The sequence below is a fragment of the Myxocyprinus asiaticus genome, chromosome 20 (genome assembly GCF_019703515.2).
Source record: "Myxocyprinus asiaticus isolate MX2 ecotype Aquarium Trade chromosome 20, UBuf_Myxa_2, whole genome shotgun sequence".
Taxonomy (NCBI): Eukaryota; Metazoa; Chordata; class Actinopteri; order Cypriniformes; family Catostomidae; genus Myxocyprinus; species Myxocyprinus asiaticus.
In genome coordinates, this window is record NC_059363.1 from 3,845,584 (window position 1) to 3,859,215 (window position 13,632).

At 38.1% G+C, this 13,632-nt stretch overlaps 1 protein-coding gene across 1 annotated transcript in view; it reads right to left on the bottom strand.

The window, feature by feature from the left end:
* Positions 1-2,656: 2,656 nt before the first annotated feature.
* LOC127410671 (SAM and SH3 domain-containing protein 1-like) overlaps positions 2,657-13,632 on the bottom strand; it is a 132,901-nt gene continuing 121,925 nt past the window's right edge. The window contains 5 exon segments of the mRNA XM_051645818.1: positions 2,657-3,597; positions 3,600-3,624; positions 3,716-3,847; positions 5,630-6,426; positions 9,592-9,723. Coding sequence (XP_051501778.1) covers positions 3,470-3,597; positions 3,600-3,624; positions 3,716-3,847; positions 5,630-6,426; positions 9,592-9,723 — 1,214 coding nt within the window. The 3' untranslated portion in view covers positions 2,657-3,469.

A 13,632-nucleotide genomic window follows, 5' to 3' on the forward strand; every position in this document is an offset into this window, starting at 1 on the left:
GTCCTTCATCCCGGGTGTCCGCACAACATGATTCTCTTCCCCTCGCCAGTTGCCAAACCGGCGGAATAAATAATTGGATCAAAGAATCAGTTGATTGGATCTCTGATGATGTTTATGTACACAGACTCATCTATTCTGAACCTGATTTTATTATAGAGAATATTAATATTAAAATCACTTTCATCTCTGAATAACATTATAAATAGGTGAAGTCACTTAACAGTTGCGCCACTTTACTGTGCGGTATTTCAGTGCAAATATATGCATCTTATTTACTAAACATTCGCAATCCAGCTTAACCCACTAAGTACCAAATGCAGAAACCATTTTTATTTTAGAGAGATGTTTATGGGCGTGCTTGTACGTTAATACCATTCAGGTGATAAAACAACGCAGTCAGCGCATACAAATAAATGACGCTATCAGCGGCTGCAATTTTTCTAAGTGAATTGAAAACTATAAATGCATCTACTTACCTGCTAAACTTGAGAAATTGAGTTGAGTGTCGGGTGTAGAGAAATGGCTGTGGTGTTGTACTGATGTTTCTCATCAGATTTGCCTACATGAGAATGGAAGAAAAGGTTAAAACTAACACAAGTATTAGTTTTACTGTGAAGAAGGGTAGCAGAGAAGAGACAACATTGTTTTGTGAGTCTGGTCTTGTTGTGTATATCTGAAGAAATGAGGGTGAACTGATGTCTGTCCGCCAACATATGCAACAACAAAACAATAGTGCGACTTCCACATTTACTCAGGTGACATTTCACCCCACACTTCCTGTAGCATTTGCCATAGATGTGTCTGTCTTGTCGGGCACTTCTCACACACCTTACAGTCTAGCTGATCCCACAAAAGCTCAATGGGGTTAAGATCCATAACACTCTTTTCCAATTATCTGTTGTCCAATGTCTGTGTTTCTTTGCCCACTCTAACCTTTTCTTTTTGTTTTTCTGTTTCAAAAGTGTCTTTTTCTTTGCAATTCTTCCCATAAGGCCTGCACCCCTGAGTCTTCTCTTTACTGTTGTACATGAAACTGGTGTTTAGCGGGTAGAATTCAATGAAGCTGTCAGCTGAGGACATGTGAGACGTCTATTTCTCAAACTAGAGACTCTGATGTACTTATCCTCTTGTTTAGTTGTACATCTGGCCTTCCACATCTCTTTCTGTCCTTGTTAGAGCCAGTTGTCCTTTGTCTTTGAAGACTGTAGTGTACACCATCATGTTCTTATGACTCCACATAGAATGGTAGCAATTTAATTTTCATCCACAAAGCAGTAATTTCATTCTGTTGTTCTTAAAAGCGCATGCATTTTGCTGCGTCTCCATGTACGCATTGCACGCGACTGGACTCTCATATCTCCAAACTCACTGTGCTGTGATGTGTCAGCTTTCATTAAGATTGACAGTTGTGCATTGGTATACGTCATATTTTACTTCCTAGAGATGCATTTACACATTTGCCAGATACAAAAATAAATTCTGGGATTGTTAATCTACTAACGGTAACACTTAATACCAATTAATTTTTTGTGCATGGTATCAAAGTTGTTCTAGCAAGTCAGTCCACTGACGGCCATCTTTGGAACGCTCTCGGGAGGCAATTTCCAGTCATGCCAGTGCAGCTCCAATCTACTTGAATGAAGATCTCAAAAACGGTTGGTCAAGATTACGATCAAAGAACATATGTCAAATCAGCAATCAAATCTGACAATACTGGTATCATAAATTGTGATTCTTTACCTCATATTACGCTAAAAACGCAATTTCCCGGCTTGTATAGCTAATGTGCATGCGCGTTATAGAGTTGATTGACAGGTGATGTCTGTATCTAAAAGGTGATTGGCTCTTTTACCTGTAAGGCGGGACTTCGTTTCTACATCCGTTGACCGTTGGGCGCTCAGAGCTCCTTGGTTGAGCGTTAGAAGTGGCCCAACTCTGCTAAATATTCTCTGATAGTATCATTAGTGGTTAATGCATATTCAGAAATGAACAGGGCCTATAAAGTAAATTAAAAATAATGAAATTCTTGTAACAGTTTGAGTGTACAGTAAAGTGTCTGTAAAGCAATATATTATGTATTAAAGTTGTACATATTGTTTTTTTTTGTTTTTTTGTTTTAACTTCAGAAGTGAAGCCTACTTAAGACAAATGTAATTCTGGGTTGATGAATGAGTTTATAGTATATTGCATACTTTTAATTAAATAATGCTGATAATGTACAGCTAATGTGTATTCAAATTGTTACACATACACATTTCATGAAACCTTCACATATATATTTTCCATAAATGAAAATAAATTAATGTTTCTTGACATTGGTAACCATTTGAATATACAGTAAATGATTTGTTAAGCATTATAATATATACTGCATTATATAATGTATTACAGTTTTAATGTATTCAGTTTTTACTACGGTAGAAAAGCCTACTTAAGATATAATTCTGGGATAACGAATGAGTTGAAAGTGTTACTAAATATTTTAATTAAAGCTGATAATGTACAGCTAATGTACATTCAAACTGTTACATATTATTAAACTTTCTCACACACACACACACACACATTAATATTTGATTGTGCATCAACTACCGATCTGTTAAGGATAAGCTGTTTTTATCAGATTTATCAGAAAATGTTTTTAAAGTTGCAACTGTTGATGAAATGAAAGACGGTTGACTTTATTAATTTTTAAACCACATTTGTCTCTGAAAAGCCATTTACAACCATTCACAGTACAGCTCATTCTCACAACCTGCGTTAACCTCCATTCTTTACCTCAAAACACAATGCAATAGACTGAAATAGGTACTGATAAATGTTACAAGAAAAATAATCAAATAAGACCCCTATTACAGCACAAAATAAATATTTTTGTGAATCAGTTGGAACATTGCCAAGCAAAATATCAGACAATGCAAAAAAATAAAAAATAAAAATTAGTCACCAAAACTGCAGAATTCTTTATATTAAAGGCAACTTTTTAAAACAAAATTCAGTATTTTGACTACTTCTATATTAATAAAAAATCCAGAAAAATCATTTAGATGATACTGGCTTCATCAATATGATCCATTGTTTTCACTGTGCCATAAACAATAAGCTACTGTTATATCTTTACATTTAAAAAGGCAACATTAATGCTTCTTTAAAGTCACAGGATTAGTCAAATTGACACTTTAAATGTTGCAATGAATGCAATAATGACTTATTCAACACAAATTCCTTTTTGAATAATTGACTTAATTCAAAATACAGTCACAAATGAAACAAGTCAAACTACTTCAGTTTCTATCATGCTAAAGGACAGAATACTAAACAGGAACCCATCTGTGTGAACAGAGATTTACCCACACAAATCTTAATAGGTAAAAGCGTTCATTAAACGCAAATAAGAGGCACGCAACTATCCACCTGGGGAGTCTTTGAAACAGTACTGCTGTTTGATCATTCCAGCGCAAGTTGGTTTTCATTCAAGTCCTTTATACCTTGAAACGGAGTCAGTTTGCACACATTCAAAGTCAAATATATCGTTGTAACCGATCAAGTCTTGGAGTCCACTTTGACAATGTCCAGGTGTGCTTATGGGATCACTTATATCTCTGACAACCCTCTCAATGGGATCTGTGACAAATGGAATAACGAACAAGTCAGAAATGTTTGTCAAGAATACAGACACTGATTATATCCCATCATCTTCATATAGAGAACTCACTGCTATACGATGTTGCTTTAGAAGTTGCTGGACTCTAGTCCGATCGATTAGAATGGCAATGTCACCCAAAGGTTTGTCGAGATCCTCAGAGTACCTCTGGACCAGAGAGAACGGCACTCCGTAGTGACCATGCTGTGAAGCAAGAGATGTACAGAACAACGTAAATTCAAGATATGAAACAAGCTAGATTCATTTAGTAATTATTAGTAGTGTTGCAAAAGCCATGCATCGCTATTAATTAGGGCTTGGTGCCAAGAACTTGTTCAGAACTGGTTCCATTCTTTAGAAAATACCGGAACCGTATGATCTTCATGACTTTCAGCTCCGTTAACGGTTCCCCTACATGCAATTTTTCAACGATGCGGATGGAACACGGTACAGTACTAAAATCCTCTGACAGTGTTTCCAGCAGCGCAATTCAGCAGCAGCTCTGCCCTCTACTGGGTCTACGGCATACCCACAGCGCTATTGGTGTATTTTGATTTACGAACCAATGACTCTTGTGAACCGGCCCTTTTGAATCTACAGTGCGGCATCCGGTATAGTCTGATTCCCAAAATAATGACTTATATGAGCCGGTTCTTTTTATTGAATCAAAAACACATGTAACAATTGGAGCGGTTACAGAATTAATCTTATACTAGATAACTAGACAGACTGATAGATCAAACGACAGATCAAAGGATAAATAGATCAATAGATAGACTGAACAATAGAATAAAAGATAAAATGGTAGATAGAATGATAGAACGCTAGATCAGACAACATATTTAAGGACATATAAAATGATAGATTGATAGAACGATGTACTATAAGTACGATCAGTTTGAAAAAACATACTGTAGCATACAAAGTCAGAAAAGTCTGAAGGTCTGTACCAAATTTGGTGAATGCAGCTTGAAAGCTCTAGGAGGAGTTAAGAGTTAGAAATTTTGGTCTTGGTTTAGGGATTTTAGAAAAAACCCTAAACCAACTCTGTAGAACAGGGGTGGGGAACCCTGCTCTTTGAGGGCCACTGTCCTGCAGAGTTTAGCTCCAACCCTAATCAAACACACCTGCCCTAACATTTTTCAAGTAATCCTGGAGACCATGATTAGTTTCCTCAGGTTTGTCTGATATGGGTTGAAGCTAATCTCTGCAGGACAGTGGCCCTCAAGGAGCAGGGTTCCCCACCCTTGGTGTAGAATAACAGTATGCTGGCTTTGCATATTCCATACATATTCCTTACTGTAAGCTTTGCTACGATTCGTGTATACTAGAGGCAAATGTGAGATACTTAAAGGTGCTATATGTAATATTTTTACTGTACTAAATCATAAAATGACCATAATATGTCATTAGAGAATTAGGAAACATGCTAAGTTGAAATACTGGCTTCTCCGATAACAATGCTGCAGCCAGTATATTCTACTTTGAAGTTTCCATTCCGGGCCGGAATTTCTGTTTATGTTTTGGCCTGTGTGATCCCGCCCACTCCCACTCACCAATAGTATTTCGACATCGCTGGGTTGCCAGATTTGAACAAGTTTGCAGGCAAACAACACTGCGTGCTGCAGCCATGGAACCCAGCGAACGAACTGGATCAGAGATAACAGATTTCACCCGACCTAAAAAGCCTCGCCATCCATCTAAAAACCACCATGACCAGTGGCGTAGTAAAACAAGGATAAACACTGGAGATGCCTTTGGAAGATGGAGACAGCTTAAAGCCCAGAAATCCTTTAAAACGGATGCTGAGTTGGCTAATTTGCGTGTCAACATTCTGGCAACCCGCCTGAGCTTCGAGTCTGGGCAGACAACTCCCCAGTATTCTGAATTTGGACTGCAGTACCCATTTCAAACGCTTGTTGCCAATCTTACATATAGCACCTTTAACCCAAGTACAATACTTTTAATGTACAGCACAGATGTTACCTTATCAGAATATGGTTCTTCTGTGAGGTCAATGCTATCAGAGCACAACTTCTCCTCCACCAAAGTTTCCAGGTTGGCAATTTTTGCCATCTGAGCTTTCTTCGCAGGCCTGTAGATGAGTGGGTTGGTGGTCCGTTTAATTTCAAAGCCAGAAATGGACTTCTCTGGCTTGGAAGTGTTTATAAAAATATCTGTGCTACTGATCCCAGTGTCCCTGCTCTTTAATAACTGCAGTGGAAGTGGTTTTGGAGGAACTGGTGGTTTTATGCATTGTGTGCATAGGGAAAGATCTTCTAAGAGTCCTTCTACATCTACAGACACCTCTTCATAATCCTCTAAAATGTTGGAGGCAGAAGATAGTTGAGCTTCAGTTCCATGCTCTTGAGACTCATTCAGTGCTACAGGATTCTCATGACCACTTGCTTGACTTGGAATCTCAGGAGTGTTCCTGAGGTCATCTGCACTGCATGGCTGCTGTCTTTCAGGATTTTGTTGCAGATGAAGTTCCTCTGCAGAGAAGCAACGCTTCCAAAGCTCTGTCCGAGTTAACAGCCTATCCAGGGCACCACAACTACGGCTGAGGGGTCTTCCTTTGAGCATGTAGTGGCTCGTTCCTAGACAAACATTCTGCATGGATTCAATTTGCAGTGGAAGTGGGAGCAACTGAAGATCTGGTCTGGTTTTTGGGGTGGATCTGCTGGAATGAAGGGGTGGGGGAGGGTACTCGGGGGAGGGCAGGTGACTGGACTCAAAGCCTGATGAAGACCTGCTTAAATGAGTCGTCTTTTTGGCTTTGCCTACAAGGAGAGTCATGTGGAAAACCATGTGACTTACAGTACATGACAACACAGTTAACAATACCTGAAAGGAATAGTTCATATTCGAAATAGGAAAATTCATTTCAATCATTTACTCACGTTCATGTTGTTTTTTATTCAACAAAAGCACATGGTGACAAGGGGCTGTCGAGCTCCAAAAAGGACTAAAGCACCATAAAAATACCCTATACACTATATTTCAAGTCTTTTGAAGCCATATAGTAGCTTTGTGTAAGGAACAAAATGAACCTGTAGCCAGGGCCGGTACTAAATGCGGGGTGCACAAGGAATATCCAGTGTGCACTGGCCCCTGGTCGATTCATGCATTCTTCGGATGTAAAAAAAACAGCTTGGAAATTGTGCAAAATATTTCCTTTTGTGTTCTACAGAAGAAAGGAAGTCATTCAAGTTTGGAACCACATGATGGGGTAGTATATGATTAATTTTTGAGTGAACTATCCGTATAATATCATCTGTTCTTCATGAGAAAGATCATATGCTTTTGGAGGGGTTGAGTTCTGCATGCAAAGAGAAATAAATTGATATGTTATGTAGAGTGATGATGGGAATGGCCAAGAAATGGGAGTAGACAGAAAAAAAAGCAGGTAGTTCAGAGGAGACGGTCATAGAGCATTTTATTCCATAGCTTCTGTAATGACAGTGGCAGACATCATCTCCATTTCGGTCAGTAACACACAGACAAAGCTTGGCTGGGGGCAGTCCACAAACAATCAGAAGACAGCTTCAGTCCACTCCACATACACGGATTCTGCAGGTTTTTTTTAGCCACAGTTTCAAACAACAGGTAAGACATTTGTGGCTGAATCTCACAAAAACAGTCAAGAACATTTCAAAGTTGTATTGAAGCCCACAATCAAAAGAAAGAAAAAATATTTTATGTAAAGGAAATAAAGTCTTCTTTTAGGACCATTAAGATTTTTTGCACTGTCACATTATTTTTTATGAAATAAAGCAAAGCTCCCTCTTTCTCATTACCATAATGCAAAATGTCATTGTCATTACTGTAATATGATCTATATGTCTATTGTTTTAAGAATTGGTTGAATTAATTAAAGGCCTATTACATTGTACAGTGCACAGTATATGGGTGCTTCTTCTCAAAACTAGGCCCATTAAAAAATATTTCGCACAATCTCTAGTTTTATATGTGTCTACTTACAATGTCCAACAGTGTATGTACATGCATCACTGGAGTTTTATGTCATTTTTTCTGAAAAGTCATTAAAATTCCCACCACAGTGTGAATTCTGCCGTGGAAATGACGGTGATGGAAATTAAATGTTTATTGTTTTTCTAAATAAAATGTATGACTTTTTTGTCTTGCTAAGGCTACTTTTATAGCTAACATTTAATGTATAGAAAATATACACAATTAAAAAATATTTTCACACTTTTAGCATCTTCTTTTGGCTGCTCCTGTTAGGGGTTGCCACAGTGGACCATCTGTGATCCACATATTTGTCTTGGCACAGGACACCCTTCCTGATGCTCCCCAGTGACTGGGGAACTCTCACTCATACCTATGGGGCAATTTAGAGTCTCCAATTCACTTAACCTGCATGTATTTGGACTTGTGGGGGAAACCAGAGCACCTGGAGGAATCCCACACAAACATGGGGAGAACATGCAAACCCCACACAGAAAGGCTCAGTTGAGCTGGGACTCATACCCAGGACCTTCTTGCTGTGAGGTGACTGTGCTAACCACTGAGCCACAGACAGACAGACAGACAGACAGACAGACAGACAGACAGACAGACAGACAGACAGACAGACAGACAGACAGACAGACAGACAGACAGACAGACAGACAGACAGACAGACAGACAGACAGACAGACAGACAGACAGACAGACAGACAGACAGACAGACAGAAAGAAAGAAAGAAAGAAAGAAAGAAAGAAAGAAAGAAAGAAAGAAAGAAAGAAAAAGATTCTTTTGATTTTGGGGTGAAACATGACCCAAACATGTTTCCGTGAGATTCAACTTTAATTTAATTTGAGACCAAAAGTGATAAAGACATTTTTATATCTACAGCTATGATTGTATGTTTTGCCCCTACCTATGGAACAGGCTGTATCATTTTTGTAAATATATCTACTTTAGTCTCATATGTTTTTATATCACAAATGATTTTTAGGCACATCTAAAGATATTGTGCAACATTATATTATTTTTTACTAGAAAAATATACACACACACAAATGGCAACGTCTTCGCAAGCACAAGCTACAATTTTTTTTTTGACATTGTAAAGTCTTCACAAGGGCTATTAACAATCACAAGAGCATGTTATGACTATTATTAAAGCTGAAGTGTTATTTCTGCACAACTGATGTCACCAAAAGGAATAGCAAAAACAATTTCCAAGCAGATTTAACTGAACACTTACCCATCTTCTATTGGTCAACAAAACTTTGTCCCACCCCAAACTTATGCCACTGATTCAGCCACTGTTGACAATGTTGCTCAAACAAACAGAGCAATGTTTTAAAAGCACTATATAGATCCCCAGTATTTACACCCTTTGGGGAAATTAACCTGTGCATGGCTTACTTATAATCATTTCTGCATACTACGGTGGGATATGACACAGTGTTTAAACACTGAAAAATTACACACTTCAGCTTTAAATGGTCTAAACCAAAGCAAATGAATACCATGTACATTTATGTGATCATATTTTCAAGCTGTAACAGTGAATAATCTCAATTCTGGGCAAAACTGTCCTTAAGATCTGCAACTTTGTCACTCTTTTGGCTCATCACAAATTCAGCAAGTGCAAAACCATCACGCAACACGTCTGTCTGTTTTCAAATGGAAATGGACTGAAGTGAAATTCAAAGCAAAGTCACAACACAAGAAACTGATGCTGTGGTGTCGGACACAAATGAGAGGTCCATTGAATGCTGGTTGAGAATGAAAAACGATGAGTCGTAGCAGAGCGGAGGTGACGTCTTCACGGCAGAGAGAAGAGTGAAAGCAGAAATGGACAGAAATGGCAGAAGAAGTCGTCGCAGTTCAGTTTGTTTGATTGGATTCATGCAGAAATGCAGAGACAGCAGCTCAGAGAGAAGAGGAAGAGGAGGGCTGAAGAATCACAGACGAGGAAGGCTGTCATTACCATTCTCCAGGTTCTCGTTGCTCTCGTAACAGCCCGAGTCGCGAGGAGAGTCGCCTGGCGGGATGTGAACCTCAGACAGAAGCTTCTCTTGGGAACCGTCTGATATTCCTTCATGTTCTGGGTCACTGTTGCCTTTAGACAAACAAAACTACAAATTAATAGAGTCTTCATAGAAAATCAATCAAGTTAAAGGTCTGATTAACATCTGATCTTGAACAAAGAAGATTCACATACGTTCTAAAAATTAAACATTGCAAAAATGTTTTTCTAACATTTGATGCCTTTAGACTTTTGGTTCTTTCGTAATACTACAATCAAGTCATTTTAATTTGTATAGCTCTTTTAACAACAGCAGCTTTACAGAAAATAATGCTTTGATGTCTTACAAGTCGTCATTGTGCAGTTGAAATGAAAAACATGATTGAAAAGGTCCCCAGTGAGCAATCCAAGGCAGAGGGGGTCGACGATGTAATCGGATTTCGCTATATATATAAACAGTATATACAGGTGCATCTCAATAAATTAGAATGTCGTGGAAAAGTTCATTTATTTCAGTAATTCAACTCAAATTGTGAAACTCGTGTATTAAATAAATTCAATGCACACAGACTGAAGTAGTTTAAGTCTTTGGTTCTTTTAATTGTGATGATTTTGGCTCACATTTAACAAAAACCCGCCAATTCCCTGTCTCAAAAAATTAGAATATGGTGACATGCCAATCAGCTAATCAACTCAAAACACCTGCAAAGGTTTCCTGAGCCTTCAAAATGGTCTCTCAGTTTGGTTCACTAGGCTACACAATCATGGGGAAGACTGCTGATCTGACAGTTGTCCAGAAGACAATCATTGACACCCTTCACAAGGAGGGTAAGCCACAAACATTCATTGCCAAAGAAGCTGGCTGTTCACAGAGTGCTGTATCCAAGCATGTTAACAGAAAGTTGAGTGGAAGGAAAAAGTGTGGAAGAAAAAGATGCACAACCAACCAAGAGAACCACAGCCTTATGATTGTCAAGCAAAATCGATTCAAGAATTTGGGTGAACTTCACAAGGAATGGACTGAGGCTGGGGTCAAGGCATCAACAGCCACCACACACAGACATGTCAAGGAATTTGGCTACAGTTGTTGTATTCCTCTTGTTAAGCCACTCCTGAACCACAGACAACGTCAGAGGCGTCTTACCTGGGCTAAGGAGAAGAAGAACTGGACTGTTGCCCAGTGGTCCAAAGTCCTCTTTTCAGATGAGAGCAAGTTTTGTATTTCATTTGGAAACCAAGGTCCTAGAGTCTGGAGGAAGGGTGGAGAAGCTCATAGCCCAAGTTGCTTGAAGTCCAGTGTTAAGTTTCCACAGTCTGTGATGATTTGGGTTGCAATGTCATCTGCTGGTGTTGGTCCATTGTGTTTTTTGAAAACCAAAGTCACTGCACCCGTTTACCAAGAAATTTTGGAGCACTTCATGCTTCCTTCTGCTGACCAGCTTTTTAAAGATGCTGATTTCATTTTCCAGCAGGATTTGGCACCTGCCCACACTGCCAAAAGCACCAAAAGTTGGTTAAATGACCATGGTGTTGGTGTGCTTGACTGGCCAGCAAACTCACCAGACCTGAACCCCATAGAGAATCTATGGGGTATTGTCAAGAGGAAAATGAGAAACAAGAGACCAAAAAATGCAGATGAGCTGAAGGCCACTGTCAAAGAAACCTGGGCTTCCATACCACCTCAGCAGTGCCACAAACTGATCACCTCCATGCCACGCCGAATTGAGGCAGTAATTAAAGCAAAAGGAGCCCCTACCAAGTATTGAGTACATATACAGTAAATGAACATACTTTCCAGAAGGCCAACAATTCACTAAAAATGTTTTTTTTATTGGTCTTATGATGTATTCTAATTTTTTGAGATAGTGAATTGGTGGGTTTTTGTTAAATGTGAGCCAAAATCATCACAATTAAAAGAACCAAAGACTTAAACTACTTCAGTCTGTGTGCACTGAATTTATTTAATACACGAGTTTCACAATTTGAGTTGAATTACTGAAATAAATGAACTTTTCCACGACATTCTAAATTATTGAGATGCACCAGTACATTTTGGGGTAATATAATCTGATTACTTTTGGATTCATTTTGGATTACTTCCAACCTAACTCTTTTGTTTGATGCCACTTGCATTTCTCATGGAAGTTTCTAGAAATATGGACAGGTTCCTGTGGCGCGTTACACAAATGTGGTCATGCAATTTCAACATTTTACAAACACCAACCTTGTGTGGTAAGAGATCAGACCAGTTATATTTGGGAATCAACATCACAAAAACAACCTCAAAGTTATCGCTAAAGCAAAAGAAGCATTTGAAGACATGTCAGGGTTCCCACTCTTTTCAAGGCACAATTTTCCAGGACGTTATGTGCAACACAGTGGTAATACTTCAGCAAAAACACACGAGAGGTCATTAAAATTGTGGTTATTGGAGTTTTTTTTAATTGAATTTAATCATCAAAGCGGTGTCTAACCAAATGAATTTGTTAAAATGAAAATATAATTATTTTAATTAATTCAATTTTTCAACATTACATTGCATTATTTTTATCAAATGAAGTGCTTTTCTACAAAACCCTTACAGCACAATCCGAAACAACACTGGAGATATTTTAGTCAAATGAGGTGCTGCACAACAGAGCATCACAGATGTGAGATATTGCTTTATTATTATTATTTAATAGCATTAAATATGATCTTTTTACCTTTTTCATGTGTCCATTTAAATCGAGCTTATATTTTGCCATTTTTGTGTATTTTTGATGGTAGTTTCTCACCTCTCGATAAGCGGTTTGATTATAAAACCCCAAAAAGCTATAATTTCATTAAAATAAATATATAATCTGTATGTGCTGCAAGCTTCAGAGTGCTCTGCTCACTGTCATCTACTAAACACACACCCAGATGAGGTGTTTTCTGCGTACGAGTGGCCAGCTTCACACATTCATTTTGAAGCACGCAGCACATGCAGATTATATTTATTTTAATAAATCGCAGTCTTTTGCGGTTTAATAATCACACTTGGACATATCAAGATTTTTATTTGATTAATTAATCATTCAAATATTAATTTTCGTCCCAAATATGTCAAATTCCGTGACATTCTGCATCTTATAGCTAATGCAGTTTTTTATGACTGGATTCAGTGATTCCATCCATGTTAGGACCTTACATGTGGTAATGGTGGTGGAAGCAGACTGACCGAGGTGTCAAGGATGCATCACAACGCTACCACCTCAGGTTGTGAATTAACAAAAAAAAAAAAAAAAAACTTTTTCAATCAAGTTTACAACTCAAATGGTTTTGTACACACTACAGCAGTGTTGGAACGAAAAGAAAATTGCACTATATCAGTACATGTAACAAAAGTAACAGTTTTATTATACTAAAATATTTTCCAGGACAAATAATTATTTTCCAGGTCATTTAAGTGTTTTTCTCATTTTCCATGACATTTCCATGACTGGAAAACTTCATTGCAAAAAAATTCCAGGTTTTCCAGGATTTCCAGGATGCATGGGAACCTTGTGAGTACAAAAACTATTCAGGAAACTAAAACTATTTTTACACCGTTAATGCAATTGGATTACATTGTGAATATGAATTGATGTGTATTTGGGCATTTTGATGCGTCTGGTGGACAAATCCTTTCCAAACACATAGCGACACATGGTTATATTACACACAGAGTGAAGAAAGTTAAGAAAACATGCAAGAATATCTTCAAATGCTTCTTTAAATTTGAGGTTGAGTCCTTTGCAGTTGACAGGATATTAACCATTGGAAGGCAGAGTTTACATTGCACAGTGATGTTTTTTCCCAGTGCTGCCTTAAAAGTGAAATTATCTCTGTGCATCCAGTGGTCAAACACTGATTGAGACCGCTTCATCTTCACCTGGCTAATGACGATAAATCAGAAAAGTACTTTAGGGCGAAAATAGAATATCTTTTGAAAATATATACAAAATCTACGCCTTCTGTATTATAGGCTTTTCAGCAAAA